Raw genomic sequence first — 22,756 nt, forward strand, 5'->3', positions numbered from 1 at the left:
TCTAATCTGTTACCCATTTATAGTCTAGTCTGTTACCCATTTATAGTCTAGTCTGTAACCCATTTATAGTCTAGTCTGTTACCCATTTATAGTCTAGTCTGTTACCCATTTATAGTCTAGTCTGTTACCCATTTATAGTCTAGTCTGTAACCCATTTATAGTCTAGTCTGTAACCCATTTATAGTCTAGTCTGTTACCCATTTATAGTCTAATCTGTTACCCATTTATAGTCTAGTCTGTAACACATTTATAGTCTAGTCTGTAACCCATTTATAGTCTAGTCTGTTACCCATTTATAGTCTAGTCTGTTACCCATTTATAGTCTAATCTGTTACCCATTTATAGTCTAATTTATAGTCTGTTACCCATTTATAGTCTAGTCTGTTACCCATTTATAGTCTAGTTACCCATTTATAGTAACACATTTATAGTCTAGTCTGTAACCCATTTATAGTCTAATCTGTCCTGTAACCCATTTATAGTCTAGTCTGTAACCCATTTATAGTCTAGTCTGTAACCCATTTATAGTCTAGTCTGTAACCCATTTATAGTCTAGTCTGTAACCCATTTATAGTCTAGTCTGTAACCCATTTATAGTCTAGTCTTTATAGTCTAGTCTGTACCCATTTATAGTCTAGTCTTTATAGTAACCCATTTATAGTCTAGTCTGTAACCCATTTATAGTCTAGTCTGTAACCCATTTATAGTCTAGTCTGTTACCCATTTATAGTCTAGTCTGTTACCCATTTATAGTCTAGTCATTTATAGTCTAGTCTGTAACCCATTTATAGTCTAGTCTGTAATTTATAGTCTAGTCCATTTATAGTCTAGTCTGTTTTATAGTCCTGTAACATTTATAGTCTAGTCTGTTTTTATAGTCTAGTCTGTAACCCATTTATAGTCTAGTCTGTTACCCATTTATAGTCTAGTCTGTAACACATTTATAGTCTAGTCTTATAGTCTAGTCTGTAACCCATTTATAGTAGTCTGTAGTCTAGTCTGTAACCCATTTATAGTCTAGTCTGTAACCCATTTATAGTCTAGTCTGTTACCCATTTATAGTCTAGTCTGTTACCCATTTATAGTCTAGTCTATAGTCTACCCATTTATAGTCTACATTTATAGTCTAGTCTGTAACCCATTTATAGTCTAGTCTAGTCTGTAACCCATTTATAGTCTAGTCTGTTACCCATTTATAGTCTAGTCTGTTACCCATTTATAGTCTGTAACCCATTTATAGTCTAGTCTGTCTACCCATTTATAGTCTAGTCTGTTACCCATTTATAGTCTAGTCTGTTACCCATTTATAGTCTAGTCTGTTTATAGTCTAGTCTGTAACCCATTTATAGTCTAGTCCATTTATAGTCTAGTCTGTTACCCATTTATAGTCTAGTCTTACCCATTTATAGTCTAGTCTGTTACCATTTATAGTCTAGTCTGTAACCCATTTATAGTCTAGTCTGTAACCCATTTATAGTCTAGTCTGTTACCCATTTATAGTCTAGTCTGTAACCCATTTATAGTCTAGTCTGTTACCCATTTATAGTCTAGTCTGTAACCCATTTATAGTCTAGTCTGTTACCCATTTATAGTCTAGTCTGTTACCCATTTATAGTCTAGTCTGTTACCCATTTATAGTCTAGTCTGTTACCCATTTATAGTCTAGTCTGTTACTCATTTATAGTCTAGTCTGTAACCCATTTATAGTCTAGTCTGTAACACATTTACAGTCATACCCATAACATGTTAAGGCCACCACCATGCTTGAAACTATGAAGAGTGGTACTCAATGATGTGTTGTGTTGGATTTGCCCCAGACATAACGCTTTGTACTCCAAACATTTAGATTAGTATTGTGGAGGAACTACAATATTGTTGATCAATCCTCAGTTTTCTCCTATCAAAGCCATTAAACTCTATACGTGTTTTAAAGTCCCCATTGGCCTCATGGTGAAATCCCTGAGCGGTTTCCTTCCTGTCCATCAACTGAGTTATGAAGGACGCCTGTACCTTGGTAGTGACAGGTGTACTGATACATCATCCAAAGTGTGATTAATAACTTCACCGTGCTCAAAGGGACATTCAAATGTCAATTTTTACCCATCAACCAATATGTGCCCTTTTTGTGAGGAATTGGAAAAGCTTTATGGTCTTTGGGGTTGAATCTGTGTTTAAAATTCACTGCTCGTCTGAGGGACCTTACAGATAGGTATGTGTGGGGTAGTCCATGCATCATATTATATGACTTGTTAAGCACATTCTTACTCCTGAAACTAATTAGGTTTTAGTACTTATTGTCTCAAGACATTTCAGCTTTTGATTTTTAATTCATTTGTAAAAAAGAAAAGAAAACACAATTCCACTTTGACATTATGGGATATAGTGTGACACAACATCTAAATGTGATCCATTTTAAATTCAGGCTGTAACAACAAAATGTGGAAAAAGTCAAGGGGTTTGAATACTTTCTGAAGACACTGTAAACATAGAAAACCTTTGACTACTTTAATAAGTGAATTTGTCCAAATACTTATGACTTCTCCAAATGTAGGGACTAAATACATAAAGTGCCTTCATTTCTAAACAGTTAAACAGATATGCATGAAAATGCCATCAAATATGAGGTGGCATTCCGCACTGTCACCTCATATAAACCATTTGATCTCAAATCCAAAATGCTGAAGTACAGAGCCAAATTCAAAATGTGAGCTTCACTGTCCAAATACATACGGAGAGGAATTTACTTTCAAAGACATGTTTTGAATTTGAATAGTCTAACCAGACTTCGTTGTTATTCCTGTGACAAAGTTGACATGCCGGATGACTTTCTCCTTTAGAGCTCCAGTAAAATAAACACCCATCTAATCGATGCGCTCCAGATAGCGTATGCAAATGAGCAGTGATGAGCAATCAGCGGTGAGTAAAGCGTTGCCAAGAGATGGATATGTAATTATGAGAAATGCTAATAGAAAATCACCTGCTGTCTTTTGGTGTCACTCCAGTCTGGTTGGCATTCACTGGGGGTGCATCTCAATACGCCTGAAAGGACTTCCTCTTCTTGTTTCCTTTTTCGTTTCCTTTAATCTATATGCAGTGCCGCTAAAGAACTGGACAGGAGTAATCACATTTCTAGAGGGCATTCTATTACTTTGGCCTTTTAAAGAGCAGAGGGAGGAAAGGAGACGAGGAGAGGAAGCCACTTGTTAAGTCTATTGAAATACACCCTCTCTTTAGCGTCCTCCTCAGAGGTCATATGGAAATTAATTGACCTCTAGCTACAGACGCTGTAATCTATTGATGCCTATTCCATTGATGATCAGACTAGAGGTCCATTGATTATGATTTTTCAACACTGATACCGATACCGATTATTGGAGGACCAAAAAAGCCGATACCGATTAATCGGACGATTTTTAAATGTTTTATTTGTAATAATGACAATTACAACAATACTGAATGCACAGTTATTTTAACTTAATATAATACATCAATAAAATCAATTTAGCCTGAAATATCTAGTAATATCATGAACCATGTGTAGTTAACTAGTGATTATGATTGATTGATTGTTTTTTATAAGATAAGTTTAATGCTAGCTAGCAACTTACCTTGGCTTACTGCATTCGCGTAACAGGCAGTCTCCTTGTGGAGTGTAACAAGAGGCAGGTCGTTATTGCGTTGGACTAGTTAACTGTAAGGTTGCAAGTTTGGATCCCCGAGCCGACAAGGTGAAAATCTGTCATTCTGCCCCTGAACAAGGCAGTTAACCCACACCGTTCCTAGGCCGTCATTGAAAATAAGAACATGTTCTTAACTGACTTGCCTAGTTCAATAAAGATTAAATAAAGGTGTAAAAAAAAAAAATATCGGTGTCCAAAAATACCGATTTCCGATTGTTATGAAAACTTGAAATCGGCCCCAATTAATCGTCCATTCCGATTAATCGGTCGATCTCTAGATCAGACGATGATGTTTTTCATCCAGTACACCAGGGTTGGATTCATTAGGGCACACCGTAGCAAAACATTAAAAATATATATTTCAATGGACAGAAACAAGCATTTTCTTTTTACTGGACAAGTCCAGTCCTTCCCTGTTTCAGTCAGTTTTCCTCCATTTGATGCAGAATGAATACGACCCAGTTCTGCGACAGCCTCACCTTCCAGATTGGGGTTTAATCATCCTGACCTTTCTGTGTCAGAAAATGGGGACGTTTGAGGTTAATCACATGAATCTGGGATGGGAGTAATGCTTGGATGCCCATCTGCCCAGAGATCCCATATTATATCCCCCATGGCTTAGAACTCCCAGTCCCTACACTGACAACTGACATTGTTCTTCTGTCTGTGTGTGTCTGTGTGTGTGTGTGTGTGAGCTCAGCTCAGTTTACCATCGATGAATATACATTTCAGTACCATGGACAGCTCCCAATACTAGGGACAGCCAGTAAACAGCTAAAGAGGGGTGGGAGTGTATAGGAGTCTATTGGACACGTGAAAGCAAATTCCCAGCTGTGTCTGTGTGTTTGTGTTTAGGTGGATGCTGTTGGCTCATGTTACTAGATCTAGGACCTATCTCATTGTTTCTTACCTTGCGTTGCTTGGCGCAATGTGTGAGTGCTTGGTGAGTGGTGAGGGATACGCAGTTGCGTTTTGCTTTCTGCTATATATTGTGTTTTCTCATTCCCACTGTGGTAGCTCAGTTGGTACATCTTGGTGCTTGCAATGCCAGGGTTGTGGGTTCAATTCCCAAAGGGGGACCAGTACAATTATTTTGAAAATGTATGCACTCAGTACTGTAAGTTGCTCTGGATAAGAGTAAAAGGTAAAAATACAAATACAGTGTACTCATACTGTCAGTTGGAATGGGCTGTGTTTGGTTTTCACATTATTCACGTGCTGTGCTCATTTGTCCGCCCCTCTTCCACTGTAATTATATCTGATCCACGCTCTGGCTATATCAGATCATCTCCATATTAACTGCACATTCTGTATCCGCCTGCTCGCCCTCTCCTAGGAAATCCAGGTCATATTATATTTCTGACCAAGACATATGGGCCAATCCATCTCTGGCAGGCTACAGGGTATAGCATAGGTGATGAAAGTAGACAGACCAAGTCCAATTGGTTTCTTTCTCTCTCTCTCTCTCTCTCTCTCTCTCTCTCTCTCTCTCTCTCTCTCTCTTCTCTCTTTTCTCTCTCTTTCTCTTTCTCTTTCTCTCTCTTTATCAATTCAATTCAATTCAAGGGCTTTATTGGCATGGGAAACATGTGTTAACATTGCCAAAGCAAGTGAGGTAGACAACATACAAAGTGAATATATAAAGTGAAAAACAACAAAAATTAACAGTAAACATTACACATACAGAAGTTTCAAAACAGTAAAGACATTACAAATGTCATATTATATATATATATACAATGTACAAATAGTTAAAGGACACAAGATAAAATGAATAAGCATAAATATGGGTTGTATTTACAATGGTGTTTGTGTTTGTATTTATCTCTTTCTCTTCTCTATCTCTCTTTCTCGCTCTCTCTCTCTCTCTCTCTCTCTCTCTCTCTTCTCTATCCCTCTCTCTCTTTCTGTGTCGGCCATTAGCCAACACAGAAACACACACAACAATACACAACACGTACTGCACACAATGGTGTCCTAATAAAAATCTAATAAATAAATTCCCATGAACATGTACACATCGACACACACACATCCACACACATCCACAGACACACATTGACACACACACACACACACACACACACACACACACACACACACACACACACACACACACACACACACACACACACACACACACACACACACACACACACACACACACACACACACACACACATCCACACACACACATCCACACAACTAACATACACTCAACCATCATACACTCAACCATCATACACTCAACCATCATATAGGAATTTCTCTAGACAAGGGAGCTGATGATGAGGCTGATGATGAGGACAGCTACTCACACTCATGCATATAGAAACACAGAGATTGAATGATATTTCCTTAATTTAGTTTCATACTTGACATTCAACCCAAACAGTGCAAGGTGCCAAGGTAAAACAACTGTTGTGGCTTTATGCCATCAGCAGGGTTGTGTTAATATGCTTCTGCACCAAACACAATAAAATGGACTAGAAATAGGGAGGGACTCAAAATCACATTTTCTGTTTCTGTTGCAAAACGTTTGAAACATTTTCCATTGCATGCCCTTATGAACAGGGCCCTCTGTACATAATAATGACTAACCCATAGAACCGGTGGTCCGTGTCATCCATGTGGTCATGATGGCGTGTTGCCTGCGTATGCATGCACACTCAGCTCTCTGACCTTAAAACTCTCACTGCTTCTCCTCTGCACTCTTACATCATCAGAGTCTGCATGTCAGCCCCCTGCTCCCTGGTTACATCATCAGAGCCCGCCTGTCAGGCCCCCTGCTCCCTGGTTACATCATCAGAGCCCCCCTGTCAGGCACCCTGCTCCCTGGTTACATCATCAGAACCCGCCTGTCAGGCCCCCTGCTCCCTGGTTACATCATCAGAGCCCCCCTGTCAGGCACCCTGCTCCCTGGTTACATCATCAAAGCCCCCCTGTCAGGCCCCCTGCACCCTGGTTACATCATCAGAGCCCCCCTGTCAGGCACCCTGCTCCCTGGTTACATCATCAGAGCCCCCTGTCAGGCACCCTGCTCCCTGGTTACATCATCAGAGCCCGCCTGTCAGGCACCCTGCTCCCTGGTTACCCCCGCCTGCTCCCCTGGTTACATCATCATCAGAATCCCCCTGTCAGGCACCCTGCTCCCTGGTTACATCATCAGAGCCCCCTGTCAGGCCCCCTGCACCCTGGTTACATCATCAGAGCCCGCCTGTCAGGCCCCCTGCTCCCTGGTTACATCATCAGAGCCCGCCTGTCAGGCACCCTGCTCCCTGGTTACATCATCAGAGCCCGCCTGTCAGGCCCCCTGCTCCCTGGTTACATCATCAGAGCCCCCTGTCAGGCCCCCTGCTCCCTGGTTACATCATCAGAGCCCCCTGTCAGGCCCCTGCTCCCTGGTTACATCCCTGGTTACATCATCAGAGCCCGCCTGTCAGGCCCCCTGCTCCCTGGTTACTCATCAGAACCCGCCTTCAGGCCCCTGCACCCTGGTTCATCATCAGAACCCGCCTGTCAGGCCCCCTGCACCCTGGTTACATCATCAGAGCCCACCTGTCAGGCCCCCTGCACCCTGGTTACATCATCAGAGCCCGCATGTCAGGCCCCCTGCTCCCTGGTTACATCATTAGAACCCGCCTGTCAGGCCCCCTGCACCCTGGTTACATCATCAGAGCCCGCATGTCAGGCCCCCTGCTCCCTGGTTACATCATTAGAACCCGCCTGTCAGGCCCCCTGCTCCCTGGTTACATCATCAGAACCCGGAGCCCGATTCCTGCAGTGACGTGCAGTGATTCGGTTTCCGATCAAAAGAAAGTGAAATAAGGAGGGTGAGAGGAATTGAGGCTTGACGATGTCTTAGATGGATGTGATGGCATGCCCTCCTTATCTCTTCCTCATCCACCTCTTTCTTCTCCTCCCCTCCTTATCTCTTCCTCATCCACCTCTTTCTCCTCCTCCCCTCCCCTCCTTATCTCTTCCTCATCCACCTCTTTCTCTTTCTCCTCCCCCTCCTTATCTTTTCCTTATCCACCTCTTTCTCCTCCTCCCCTCCCTCTCCTTATCTCTTCCTCATCCACCTCTTCAGGCCCCTCCTCTTCTCCTCCCCCCTCCTTATCTCTTCCTCATCCACCTCTTTCTTCTCCTCTTCCTCATCCACCTCTTTCTTCTCCTCCCCTCCTTATCTCTTCCTCATCCACCTCTTTCTTCTCCTCCCCTCCTTATCTCTTCCTCATCCACCTCTTTCTTCTCCTCCCCTCCTTATCTCTTCCTCATCCACCCTCCCCCTCCCTATCTCTTCCTCATCCACCTCTTTCTTCTCCTCCTCTCCTTATCTCTTCCTCATCCACCTCTTTCTCCTCCTCCCCTCCTTATCTCTTCCTCATCCACCTCCACTCTTCCTCATCCACCTCTTCTCCTCCTCCTCCTTATCTCTTCCTCATCCACCTCTTTCTTCTCCTCCCCTCCTCCTCTTTCTTCTCCTCCCCTCCTTATCTCTTCCTCATCCACCTCTTTCTTCTCCTCCCCTCCTTATCTCTTCCTCATCCACCTCTTTCTTCTCCTCCCCTCCTTATCTCTTCCTCATCCACCTCTTCCTCCCCTCCTTATCTCTTCCTCCCACCTCTTTCTTCTCCTCCTCCTTATCTCTTCCTCATCCACCTCTTTCTTCTCCCTCCTCCTTATCTCTTCCTCATCCACCTCTTTCTTCTCCTCCCCTCCTTATCTCTTCCTCATCCACCTCTTTCTTCTCCTCCCCTCCTTATCTCTTCCTCATCCACCTCTTTCTTCTCCTCCCCTCCTTATCTCTTCCTCATCCACCTCTTTCTTCTCCTCCCCTCCTTATCTCTTCCTCATCCACCTCTTTCTTCTCCTCCCCTCCTTTTCACCCTCAGCTTTTGTCCTTCGTCATCCTGCGTTACTTTGTCCTCCCCATGTCTCTCCTCTCTGCCTGACAGATGTGCACTCTATCCACACATCCCAATGTGTGTGTGTGAGTGTGTTGCGTGCCTGCATGTGTGTGTGTGTGTTGCGTGCCTGCATGTGTGTGTGTGTGTGTGTGTGTTGCGGGCCTGCATGTGTGTGAGTGTGTTGCGTGCCTGCATGTGTGTGTGTGTGTGTGGGTGTTGCATGCCTGCATGTGTATGATTGTGTGTGTATGTATGTGTATGTGTTCACTTCTTGGAAATTGGCGGTTTCTTACACAATCACCCTGCATGACAATTGATGCCTGTGGTTCTAGATACTGATATTCTTTAAAACAGCAACAATAGCAAAACAACCCAAACAAAACAGTAGTAAACACAATTACAAAGCTTTTTGCGTTGACTCGAATCGCAGATCCACAAAACCAAAATAATATGCTCTAGTGACGTTTCACAACAATGTGTTGATTTAGAGATTGAAATACCCCAGGAATTGACCCACCGCAAGCTCTTCGCTCGTTGGCACAGCAGATACCGCGGCTTGATAGGTAACGGTTGATAAAACTGCTCAGTAACAGTGAACGCAGCAGATGTCAAAGTTTCAGCAGGACTGTGAAAACCCCACAGATCAACCTCACATCTTTAGCAGCACAGCTTGAGTGCAAAAGACATTGCACCATTTTTCTCCCTCCGTGGATCAATCGCTCCCTCTCTGTCTCGCTTTCTCTCTTTCTGTCTCTCTCTCTCTCTCTCTCTCTCTCTCTCTCTCTCTCTCTCTCTCCTCTCTTTTTCTCTCTCTTTTTCTCTCTCTTTTTCTCTCTCTCTTTTCTCTCTCTTTCTCTCTCTCTCTCTCTCTCTCTCTCTCTTCTCTCCCCCCCCTCTCTCTCTCTCTCTCTCTCTCTGTCTCTGTCACTGTCTCTCTCTCTCTCTCTCTCTCTCTCTTCTTTCCTTCTCCCTCTCTTTCTTTCTTTCTTTCTTTCTTTCTCTCTCTCTCTTTATCTGCCGCTCTCTCTCCCTCTCTTTCTCGTCTCTCTCCTGCAGTGGGCATAGCTAAGTCCATGCTGACACAAACCTTTCAAGGAGGCTTAATTTATTAATTTGGTGTGTGTTTGTGTGTGTGATGTGGTGAAAGTGTCTGTGTGGGAGCGAGAGTGTGTGTGTGTGTGAGTGTGAGGCCAAGGCTTTGTGGAGTGCTCATTCCGCAGGGATCTCAGGCTCGGTTCATGGCAATGTTTCCCAAGCAATCCACTCGACGGACAGTGAGATATGCTTAATGGAAACACACACACACTCACACACATGTTTGGACGGTAGCCCCGCCGGCGGATTTAAGTGGTGTGTAACTCCCATTGTGGCTCTCAGAAAGCCCAGGCTAAACTGGGATAAACACAATGATAGGGTTCCATAATAGAGCCCAAGCCAGAATGAAGATATGATTCGAGCCTTTTGGAGTCAGCCAAGAAACACTACTGGGAGTTTTAGATAATCAGTCCCCTTCAGCTTGTTAACACTTTGTAAGCCCCCGACAGACACTGTGCTAGTTTATTTCCTGTGCTTTTTCTCAGCGTTGCCATGAAAACACTGTTTCTTTGTTCACCTGTCCTTGACATTACACGGCAGTCTTTAATTCATCACACATTTATTTTATCGAAGCAATTCAACAGGAAATCTAAGTCGTTGAGCATGTGCAGTCAAATCAATGTCCAAAACCTGTCAATGTGGTGGGTATGTAAGTCTTTTTCAAGGTCACTTTGCCAAGGTTTGCCTGACAAGCGAATTGTCTCTGCCTTTCTCTCTCTCTCTCTCTCTCTCTCTCTCTCTCTCTCTCTCTCTCTCTCTCTCTCTCTCTCTCTCTCTCCTCTCTCTCTCTCTCCCTCTTTATCGCTCTCTCTCTCTCTCTCTCTCTCTCTCAATTCAATTCAATTCAAGGAGCTTTATTGGCATGGGAAATATGTGTTAACATTGCCAAAGCAAGTGAGGTAGATAATATACAAAAGTGAAATAAACAATAAAAACAGTAAACATTACACATGCAGAAGTTTCAAAACAATAAAGACATTACAAATGTCATATTATGTATATATACAGTGTTGTAACAATGTACAAATGGTTAAAGGACAAAAGGGAAAATAAATAAGTATAAATATGGATTGTATTTACAATGGTGTTTGTTCTTCACTGGTTGCCCTTTTCTTGTGGCAACAGGTCACAAATCTTGCTGCTGTGATGGCACACTGTGGCATTTCACCCAGTAGATATGGGAGTTTATCAAAATTGGTTTTGTTTTCAAATTCTTTGTTGATCTGTGTAATCTGAGGGAAATATGTGTCTCTAATATGGTCATATATTGGACAGGAGGTTAGGAAGTGCAGCTCCGTTTCCACCTCATTTTGTGGGCAGTGTGAACATAGCCTGTCTTCTCTTGAGAGCCATGTCTGCCTACAGCGGCCTTTCTCAATAGCAAGGCTATGCTCACTGAGTCTGTACATAGTCAAAGCTTTCCTTAACTTTGGGTCAGTCACAGTGGTCAGGTATTCTGCCACTGTGTGCTCTCTGTTTAGGGCCAAATAGCATTCTAGTTTGCTCTGTTTTTTTTTTGTTAATTCTTTCCAATGGGTCAACTAATTATCTTTTTGTTTTCTCATGATTTGATTGGGTCTAATTTTGCTGCTGTCCTGGGGCTCTGTGGGGTGTGTTTGTGTTTGTGAACAGAGCCACAGGACCAGCTTGCTTAGGGGACTCTTCTCCAGGTTAATCTCTCTGTAGGTGATGGCTTTGTTATGGAAGGTTTGGGAATCGCTTCCTTTTAGGTGGTTGTAGATTTTAATGGCTCTTTTCTGGATTTTGATCATTAGTAGGTATCGGCCTAATTCTGCTCTGCATGCATTATTTGGTGTTCTACGTTGGACACGGAGGATATTCTTTCAGAATTCTGCATGCAGAGTCTCAATCCGGTGTTTGTCCCATTTTGTGAAATCTTGGTTGGTGAGCGGACCCCAGACCTCACAACCATAAAGGGCAATGGGCTCTATGACTGATTCAACTTTTTTTAACCAGATCCTAATTGATATGTTGAATGTTATGTTCCTTTTGCCTTGTCTCTCCGATCGTTCACAGCTTTGTGGAAGTTACCTGTGGCTCTGATGTTTAGGCCAAGGTGTGTATAGATGTTTGTGTGCTCTAGGGCAATGGTGTCTAGATGGAATTTGTATTTGTGGTCCTGGCGACTGGACCTTTTTTGGAACACCATTATTTTGGTCTTACTGAGATTTACTGTCAGGGCCCAGGTCTGGCAGAATCTGTGCAGAATATCTAGGTGCTGCTGTAGGCCCTCCTTGGTTGGTGACAGAAGCACCAGTAGACATTTGACTTCAGATTCTAGTAGGGTGAGGCCAGGTGCTGCAGACTTTTCTAGTGCCCGCGCCAATTCGTTGATATATATGTTGAAGAGGGTGGGGCTTAAGCTGCATCCTTGTCTCACCCCATGGCCCTGTGGGAAGAAATGTGTGTGTTTTTTGCCAATTTTAACCGCACACTTGTTGTTTGTGTACATGGATTTTATAATGTCGTATGTTTTACCCCCAACACCACTTTCCATCAGTTTGTATAGCAGACCCTCATGCCAAATTGAGTCAAAGGCTTTTTTGAAATCAACAAAGCATGAGAAGACTTTGCCTTTGTTTTGGTTTGTTTGGTTGTCAATTAGGGTGTGCAGGGTGAATACATGGTCTATTGTACGGTAATTTGGTAAAAAGCCAATTTGACATTTGCTCAGTAGATTGTTTACATTGAGAAAATGTACGAGTCTGCTGTTAATGATAATGCAGAGGATTTTCCCAAGGTTGCTGTTGACGCATATTCCGAAGTAGTTGGGTCAAATTTGTCTCCACTTTTGTGGATTGGGGAGATTTCTCTCTCTCTCTCTCTCTCTCTCTCTCTCTCTCTCTCTCTCTCTCTCTCTCTCTCTCTCTCTCTCTCTCTCTCCATCTCTCTCTCTCTCTCTCTCTCTCTCTCACGCTCTCTCTCTCTCTTTCTCTCTCTCTCTCCCTCTCTCTCCTCGCTCTCTTGCTTCAAAGTAGACCTCTCTAGTACAAACATATTCCTTTCGCTCAGTTTAAGTCAAATCTTCACGTGAGCCGTGTGTGTGTGTGCGTGTGCGTGTGTGTGCTCATATTAAACACATCTTATTCAAGGATCTCACTAAAAATGCCATTCTGAATTGACTCCATCCTGCTACTACCTGACCTGTTGTCCTCATCCTAGTTATGCAGGGCCTTAAATAAATACAGAGCCCCACGTCTGTCCCTGGTTGAGAGATTTATCTACTTATATCCTGATTGGTTACTTCCTGCTCTTGCTACGTCAGTGCAACGTCATCATGGGAAACTGAATGATCAGTCTTGTTGACGCAGAGCCTAGGTCCGTCACTGAAAAGTGTCCCCAGGTAAACAAGGACTCTTAAAAATGGGTTCCTTGCTGGTTGCCATAGTGCTGGTGGTGAGTCATGTTCTGATTGTAGAAACCCTCCTAGTTAGATTCAAGAATAAACCAGTCAGACCAGAAACCTCCTAGTGAGATCCAAGAATACAAGGGTCAGACCAGGACCCCCCTAGTTAGATCCAAGAATAAACCAGTCAGACCAGAACCCCCCTAGTGAGATCCAATACAAGGATCAGACCAGGACCCCCCTAGTGAGATCCAAGAATACAAGGGTCAGACCAGGACCCCCCTAGTGAGATCCAAGAATACAAGGGTCAGACCAGGACCCACCCTAGTGAGATCCAAGAATACAAGGGTCAGACCAGGACCCCCCCAGTGAGAACCGAGAATACAAGGGTCAGACCTGGCCAAACCAACTGCAGGCAATCACAGCACGTCTGGAGTTAAAGCAGTGGTATTCAAAGTTGGGGTCACCACCCCTAGTGGGGTCGCAGGGGAACTGCAGTGGGGTCACCAATTATTATTATTTTTAAACAAAAACAAATATTTTTTGGGAGAACAAAATGAATAGTACAGATTATTGTACCGGACACTAAACAAACGTTTTTGAGAAAGATCATTTGTTATTTGTTGAGGTTGTGTCATTAGATTTGGCGTGGGGTGGAGAGAAATGGTTGGGATTTAAAATGGGGTACCCAGAAATTCTGGCAAAAGAAATGTGGTCCTCGCTGAAAAAGTTTGAATTACCACTGAGTTAGAGGATGAGAGAAAGGTAACACCACAGAGACAGAAGAGAGACAGAGAGAAAGAGGGGTAGACAATGAGACAGACAGGTAGACACAGAGAAAGAGAGAGAATGACATAGCGAGATAAACTGAAGCAGAGATGAGGAAAGAGAGTGAAAAGAGAGAGAGAGGCAGCGAATAGCTCTGATGATCATTAAGAAAAGGTCATCAAATAGTTCTCTTAAGTAGCTGTCAAACAATCGTTGGGACATCACGCTGACATCACGCTGACATCACGCTGACATCACACTGACATCACACTGACTCAACCTATGTTCTTTTATTCAGTGACCGTACACTGCTGGATGTCTCTCCTCATAGACAGCCACAACTCTTTCCCATCTCCCCTCACCTATAAGCACCATTAATTAAGATCCAAATGTAGCTCCTTTCTGTTCCCTGTCAAAGCGAAAAACCATTAAGGCAAAACAATTGAGCGTCACTCAAACAGACTGTGCCTGCTCGTTAGACGAGCGGTGTTCTGTATGCTAAAACATGTATTCCAAAGAGTTCAACTTTTAATGAGGAAATTGAAATGATCCTCTGAGACTGTTGCTTTTGATGCCTTGGTGACGCCTTCTTTCACTTGGCCCCCGACAGCAAGAACGTGATGCCTCTTTCTGAGGGGGCTTGAGAACACATTTATGAGCAAACTAGCTTGTGCAGGACAGTGACTCATCTTCTAGTTACAGAAGAAGAAGAAGACGCTATCGCCGTGAAACCGCTGACATATGAGAGCAGAACACTACACCAATACAAACCCGCTCTCTCGCCTTCTCTGTGGTGGCCATTTTGGTTGTTTGTCATAATAATAAACGAATAATTACAAATGATCTGTTTATTGGCATAAACGTGTTAACATTGCCAAAGCAAGTGAGGTCAACATGTGTGTGTTAACTGGTTTCAAAACAGTAAAGACATGGTCCCCATAAATTGGGTTGTAGGTGTTGACTGGTTGCCCTTTTCTCGTGGCAACAGGTCTTAAAACCCCAAAAGATATGTTTTTCAAAATTGTCATTTGTGGATCTGTGTAATCTAAAGAGAAATCAATTAGCAGAGTAGTTAACAATAGAAATGAATTAGCCTGTTCCCCAGGTATTCTGCCGCTGTGTACTTCCATTGAATTTATACTTTTTGTTTTCTCACTGTGAACCACCTCTTCTCCACTAGATGAAGGTTTGTGAATCAGCAATAATTAGTGGGTATCAACATTTATTTGGGTCAGTGGGAGGATATTTTTGCAGAATTCTGCGTGCAGAGTCTCAATTTCATCTCTCTCTCTCTCTCTCTCTCTCTATATATATATCTCTCTCTCTATATATCTCTCTCTCTATATCTCTCCCTCTCTCTATATATATATATATATCTCTCTCTCTATATATATATATCTCTCTATATCTCTCTATCTCTCTCTATATATATATCTCTCTCTCTATATATATATCTCTCTCTCTATATATATATATCTCTCTCTATATATATATATCTCTCTCTCTCTATATATATATATATCTCTCTCTCTATATATATATCTATATATATATATATCTCTCTATATCTCTCTCTCTATATATATATATATCTCTCTCTCTCACTCTCATTTTATGAATTCTCTATCTCACCATCTCCAGCCACCATTCTCTCACTATCGCTCTAATTATCTCCATGTATCTATCTCTCTATCACTGCATTTCTCTCTTTATCACACCCTCTTTTTTCTTAGCCTCTTTGTTCACCCCTTTCCTCAACCCTCTCTCTCTTTTCTCTCTGTCCTCTCTCAGTTTGTTATCTTATGATAAGTATCAGACAGTTCATGATGGACTCTGGTGACTTCTAAACATTGCGGCTTTCCGACAGACAGGCATTACCTTCCATCATGAGTAGTGGGTTTGGGTATAGGGAAGAGAACAGGGTGTCTCTACCACATAAATATAATTGATATTTTTATTCTAGTCATTATTTTTCTAAGGTGGCCACTCTCCACTCACAGGTGAGTGAATGCTGTCCTTGAAGGAGCTACCCAGTCTCCAGATCTCCCGTTCCCCATGTACCGATCCTGAGAGGAAGCCAAGGGAATGTCGTTCCTGAGAGGAAGCCAAGGGAATGTCGTTCCTTAGAGGAAGCCAAGGGAATGTCGTTCCTGAGAGGAAGCCAAGGGAATGTCGTTCCTTAGAGGAAGCCAAGGGAATGTCGTTCCTTAGAGGAAGCCAAGGGAATGTCGTTCCTGAGAGGAAGCCAAGGGAATGTCGTTCCTGAGAGGAAGCCAAGGGAATGTCGTTCCCGAGAGGAAGCCAAGGGAATGTCGTTCCTTAGAGGAAGCCAAGGGAATGTCGTTCCTTAGAGGAAGCCAAGGGAATGTCGTTCCTGAGAGGAAGCCAAGGGAATGTCCTTCCTGAGAGGAAGCCAAGGGAATGTCGTTCCTGAGAGGAAGCCAAGGGAATGTCGTTCCTTAGAGAGGTTGATGGAGAGGGATAGAGAGATGGAGTGGGGGAATAGAGACTGATATGGAAAGGCAGAGAGAGAGAGATATGGAGAGTTAGAGGACAAAGCAAAGGATTGGGCTCTGTAAATGGACTCGCTCTCTGCCTCCACGTCCCGTCTCTTTTTTTTTTTATAGTAATTTATTGAATTCCTCATCCTGCATATCAGACCATGGCCTCTCTGGCTCTCAGGGACAGGGGGATGGAAGGAGGGATGGAGAGTCTGTGGGACTGGGCTGGAGAACGAGGGGAGAGAGGGAGAGGAGAGTGGAGTGGGGGACCACACAGTCTCAGGGATGGATAGAATGTTGTTGGAGGGAAAGAGAGGAGAGGTCAAGGAGGAGTGTTTGGCAGGTAAACAGCGAGGAAGGACAGCAGTATACTGTGGTTCCTGTGGGAACTGAACCCACAACCTTGTTGGGGGGAAAGAGAGGAGAGGTCAAGGAGGAGTGTTTGGCAGGTAAACAGCGAGGAAGGACAGCAGTATACTGTGGTTCCTGTGGGAACTGAACCCACAACCTTGTTGGGGGGAAAGAGAGGAGAGGTCAAGGAGGAGTGTTGGGCGGGTAAACAGCGAGGAAGGACAGCAGTATACTGTGGTTCCTGCGGGAACTGAACTCTCAGCTCTAACCAGCTGAGCCCCACATGGCACTATGCTAGTCAATGTTCTCTGGCTAGGTTATGTGGAGGCAGGATGGGTGGAGGTGCTGAGGGTTAGAGAGCGGAGAGGCAGCCACGTGCCCCACTCCAAGCAGCCCGTCGTTGGGGACATCTGCCATCTCTGGCCCTCCTCCAGCCCTTTGGCCCGTTCACCACACGTCTGGACATGTCCGACCGCTCCTCTGTACCTGCAAGCCCCACAGCTGCCAGCAGGGGGAAAACGAGCCGCCACGGCCCGGCAGCCATGTAAGCCAGGTCAACAGGAGGTTGATTAAGTTGTAAAAAAGGCTATTTTGTGTCACAATGTCCAATAAATGAAGTGAACCTAGTGTTGAGAGGGCAAAATGGAAGCAGCTCTTTTTGGGGGGCTAAAGTGAAAGGGACATCTCCTTTCACGCTTAGCTCGGTTGTTTGCTGAACCAACGAACACTCTCTCCTCATCGATGCAATACTCCAACCCCCTTCCATACAGTAAAACACAGTATTTGTATTACAATGCATTTTAAACAGTGTCATTTCAACAGTATGTACATAAGAAAGAAACCTCCGTTACAGTTCCATTGCATGTATTAGTTAAAGCCATAGAAATATTACTAAAACAGGGATAAAGCCCCCCAGACCACAGGAATTTGTCTCTACCCTCTTGGGTTCCCTCAATATGGCTGATGCCAGTTCTAGTAATTCAATTTCAAACAAGCTCCTTACTATTCCTCCTGCCTCGCTAATGTCCTTTCCCTCCCTTTTCTCTCCCTCCTCCCTCCCTCGTATCTCCCAGGAACCAGACTGTGCTGCACCAGTTCTGCTGCCCGGCCCCAGAGGCCCCCGAGGGGGAGTCCTCGGCCTGTGTCCCCAGGTAAGATGGCTGCCTCCCTTTTCACCCAGCACCATATTTGTTGTTGTTGTTGATTGTAGTCACCGTTGCTTCTACCCGTTTTCCTGGTGGTGGTGGTGCTACTGTAAGACAACACAACTGCCCCAGTTTCCTCCATCTTGAAGTGGTTGTAAGTCCTTTGGGGGTCCCTGACTATCGTCGGCCAATCCCGGCTCAGTGCTTTCGTTTCCCCACTGTGATGTCATCAAGAGACGTAAGACAGAGAGAATCTCCTACACATCTTTAAATAGTGGCCAGGTAGACAGAGAGGGAGTTACTATTCACTACAAATGCAGCTTGTCACTTTATTTGGGGTTTATTAAGACCGAATCAATCTCAGCTCCAGGAGAGCTTGGGTGGATTATGACACTGGTAAATTCATGGGAACACGATGGTAATCTCCAAATCAATCAGAGAGAGATCCTATTTCCTGGACGCTGGTCAACTCATCCAAAGTACTGCCATAGGAAACAATAGAAGCACGGCCCAGGGCTTAGTGATAAAGGCAGGATGAGGATAATATGAGATTTTAATATCTCCACCGAGCACACAGTGTTATCAGGGAATGAGTTAAGCAGTCAGGAATGGTGCTGTGATGGACTTGTACTCAACTACTGCATACTCCTGGTATCTGAGGAGAGTCAGCCGTTTCAAAATCCTTTATCTCTGCCTCCTTGTCTTTCTCCTCAACCCGTCTCCATGTAGACATGATGGATGTTGATCAGTCTATATACAACAGTAGCTCCTGCAGTTCACAGAGTCATTATTTTACTGCCTCAAACAAAACGAGACGCACCAAGTCTTTGTTTGGCCACTCGGCATCGCTCTGTTTCTCCGAATCCACTGCAGGCGGAGAACTGTGCAAATTACCACGACTGCCAGTGGAACGTCAATAGTAATTAAGCCATCCAGCCTGGACGATTGCTGCTAAGAATCTGTACATTTCTGCTGGATGGTGGAAAAAGTGAGAGAAAAGCCTGGCAAAGCAAAGCTTGTGTTGATGCTGGATTCCACCAACCCTGTGGTGCTGGATACAATAAAGCCTTGCTGGAACAAAAGCTCCAACGCTCATCCTCTAAATCCCACTTTAACCACCACGAGGCCCTGTGTGATTGAATTAGTCACACTGAGAGAGAGAGAGAGAGAGAGAGACAGAGAGAGAGAGAAAGAGAGAGAGAGAGACAGAGAGAGAGAGAGAGACAGAGCGAGAGAGAGAGACAGAGAGAGAGAGAGACAGAGCAGAGAGAGAGAGAGAGAGAGAGAGAGAGAGAGAGAGAGAGAGAGCGTTAGAGAGAGAGAGAGATGGAATCACCTCTCTGCAATCGTCTTTGTCTTTGCACCAGAGGGGCAAACGGAAAACTATTTATCAGATAAAAGTCTGGTTTGCCTGGGAAACTACTCTCAAAAGTCCCCTCCAGTCAGTGACTGTCACCTAACCAGCCACAACACCTTATTTTTGACCGTTCAGAAGCACAAGTTAAGATGAATTCAGGTGACTTTCATCAAAGGCGGGCAGGGAAATTGGAGGGAAAAAAAGACAGACAAAAAGAATCAATCAGAGTTCAGTGGATTGAACTGATAGAGGTGGCTTGGCAGCGGTGCGGCGTGCGATTCCTTTGGGCTCAGGGACCATTAAGCAGAGCACAAACAGAATGGACACCACAAAAACAACTATGAAAATACCCCCAAAGCAAACCACTTCAAACGGAGATCTCTCAAAGCGGTTTGTGGGTCGCCAGGTTTTGTTGCTTCTTTTTTTGCCTATTTCTCTGAAAGTCTCTTTTCTATTCTGTTTGTTGTTACATTTTACTTTGGACTTCAGTGTTTTGTCAGTGAAGTGTTGATCATCATACGTTTATACCTCACGACATGAGATCACACCCACAAGCCTCCATTCTCATCCACACCACTTCCACCCATTCAGACCTGTCGCTCCCACCGCCACCTCAATGTACTTACTATGTAATAGCAATGTAACAACTGAAGTATTACAATGTCATAACCAGTGTCATAATCCACCCAAGTCTCATTGAGAGGTTCAGGGTCTGCCACTAGGGCAATGCAACTGGTTAGCCATCCACTGAACCAGTGTCATAATCCACCCAAGTCTCATTGAGAGGTTCAGGGTCTGCCACTAGGGCAATGCAACTGGTTAGCCATCCACTGAACCAGTGTCATAATCCACCCAAGTCTCATTGAGAGGATCAGGGTCTGCCACTAGGGCAAGGCAACTGGTTACCCATCCACTGAACCAGTGTCATAATCCACCCAAGTCTCATTGAGAGGTTCAGGGTCTGCCACTAGGGCAAGGCAACTGGTTAGCCATCCACTGAACCAGTGTCATAATCCACCCAAGTCTCATTGAGAGGTTCAGGGTCTGCCACTAGGGCAAGGCAACTGGTTAGCCATCCACTGAACCAGTGTCATAATCCACCCACGTCTCATTGAGAAGTTCAGGGTCTGCCACTAGGGCAAGGCAACTGGTTAGCCATCCACTGAACCAGTGTCATAATCCACCCAAGTCTCATTGAGAGGTTCAGGGTCTGCCACTAGGGCAAGGCAACTGGTTAGCCATCCACTGAACAAGTGTCATAATCCACCCAAGTCTCATTGAGAGGTTCAGGGTCTGCCACTAGGGCAAGGCAACTGGTTAGCCATCCACTGAACCAGTGTCATAATCCACCCAAGTCTCATTGAGAGGTTCAGGGTCTGCCACTAGGACAAGGCAACTGGTTAGCCATCCACTGAACCAGTGTCATAATCCACCCAAGTCTCATTGAGAGGTTCAGGGTCTGCCACTAGGGCAAGGCAACTGGTTAGCCATCCACTGACACATGCAATGCATTCGTGTTCATGTGGAGAATTGTTATTACCATGTTATTGCATGCTTTTGGCTTAGTAGTGATCAGAACATAGAGCTCCCTGTCTTTGTGTGTTTGTGTGTGTGTCTGTGTGTGTGTCTGTGTGCACTGTCATACCCATGACACAGATGTTTAACATTCTTCAACAAATACCCAACAGCTAATATTTGTCATGGGCATCTAGGCTAAGGCTCACTGATAAAGGAGAGACACTTCTCATTGATGAATTAGCCTAGCATCATGCTATTTTAGCCTAGTGTCATGCTATTTTAGCCTAGCGTCATGCTATTTTAGCCTAGTGTCATGCTATTTTAGCCTAGCGTCATGCTATTTTAGCCTAGTGTTGCACCCACCGTTGTTTTGACACAAGGCCAAGCCGCCTTCACTCTCCTTGTTAAGGCATATCCACAAAAAGCTGCTTCCTGAAATAAATGTGAGTTCGTTCCTGTCTTCTGTGATTGAAGCGCTGCAATATCTGCCCACCAAAACAAGGCCTCATTTCCATATGAAAGGCGGCTCCTAGCCTGTTCTGCACTGCCTTATCTTCACTCTGGGGAGTACTGAAGCTCTGTTTTTCACAGACACAGAAACACATAGCTAGACACATTGCTAGTGGTGTAAAAAGTACCCAATTGTTATACTTGAGTAAAAGTAAAGATATCTTGACAAATAAAATTTAAAGTCACCCAGTAAAATACTATTTGAGTAAAAGACTAAAAGTATTTGGTTTTAAATATACTAAAGTATCAAAAGTAAATGTAATTGATCAAATATACTTAACGATCAAAAGTAAAAGTAAAAGTATAAATAATTTCAAATTCCTTATATTAAGCAATCCACACACCATCATTTAAAAAAAATGTAATTTACGGATAGCTAGGGGCACACTCTAACACTCAGACATAATTTACAAAAAAGCATGTGTTTAGTGAGTCTGCCAGATCAGACGCTGTAGGGATGACCAGGGATGTTCCCTTGATAAGTGTGTGAATTAAACCATTTTCCTGTCCTGCTAAGCATTCAAAATGTAACAAGTACTTTTGGGTGTCAGGGAAAATTTATGAAGTAAAAAGTACATCATTTTCATTAGGAATGTAGTGAAGTAGAAGTAAAAGTAGTCAAAAAGTACAGATACCCCAAAAACTCCTTAAGTAGTACTTTAAAGTATTTTTTACTTTACAGCCCTGCAAATTGCAATGGTTGATATTTTGTTTTCACCGCTGTGGCAGCCGTGGAACGAGACCGAGCTTCCCTCAACGCCAACAGGTCACTTTGGAAAAGGGCAAACTCACTGACGTGTGAGTTTTGGACAGCTCCAGTCTACTCATTTGAAGTGATTTCTGTCCGCGCATCTCTATTTTGCTATTTCGGGTCCTGGAGAGTCCTTCTGTTCATTGCCGGGTCACAAGATGGCGTCGGTCATCCTAATGAGAAGAGCGTTATACTTCTGGTTCTGCTGAGTCAGACAGGCTGTGACCAAAGTGGAACTGAAGACCTCCCTCTCTCACACACACTACATACATGAGTTTAATCCCAAGTGTTCCACAAGTGTTCCCACCTTGTGAGCCTGTCACTCTTGTCCTACCAGCGTGCACTAGGGTGGGGGAATAAGTGTCAACAGTCACGCAGTCAGATCTAATGATCTATGAACGAGGGCATGATTGGGGAGGCGGGAGGGCGGGGGGTGTAAGTCAATCAACACTTCTGATATGCAAGCTCTTAAAAACAGCATGAGCTAACACGTCAACTGACAAACGGCACTCGGAATCTGTTTCGTTGGATTTATTTTTCTATGTTATTTTATTTTTCTGCAAAGCCGTACCTTCCCCTTCGCTCTACACTAGATGTGTTGCAGTAGTAGATGTGTTGCAGTAGTAGATGGGTTACAGTAGTAGATGGGTTACAGTAGCAGATGGGTTACAGTAGTAGATGTGTTGCAGTAGTAGATGGGTTACAGTAGTAGATGGGTTACAGTAGTAGATGGGTTACAGTAGTAGATGTGTTGCAGTAGTAGATGGGTTACAGTAGTAGATGGGTTACAGTAGTAGATGGGT

At 43.9% G+C, this 22,756-nt stretch overlaps 1 protein-coding gene across 1 annotated transcript in view; it reads left to right on the forward strand.

Annotated features, from left to right (window-relative positions):
* LOC115126721 (IQ motif and SEC7 domain-containing protein 3-like) overlaps positions 1 to 22,756 on the forward strand; it is a 193,747-nt gene that overhangs the window by 23,916 nt on the left and 147,075 nt on the right. Inside the window, 1 exon segment of the mRNA XM_065021490.1 lies at positions 17,746 to 17,823. Coding sequence (XP_064877562.1) covers positions 17,746 to 17,823 — 78 coding nt within the window.

The sequence above is a fragment of the Oncorhynchus nerka genome, linkage group LG8 (genome assembly GCF_034236695.1).
Source record: "Oncorhynchus nerka isolate Pitt River linkage group LG8, Oner_Uvic_2.0, whole genome shotgun sequence".
Classification (NCBI taxonomy): Eukaryota; Metazoa; Chordata; class Actinopteri; order Salmoniformes; family Salmonidae; genus Oncorhynchus; species Oncorhynchus nerka.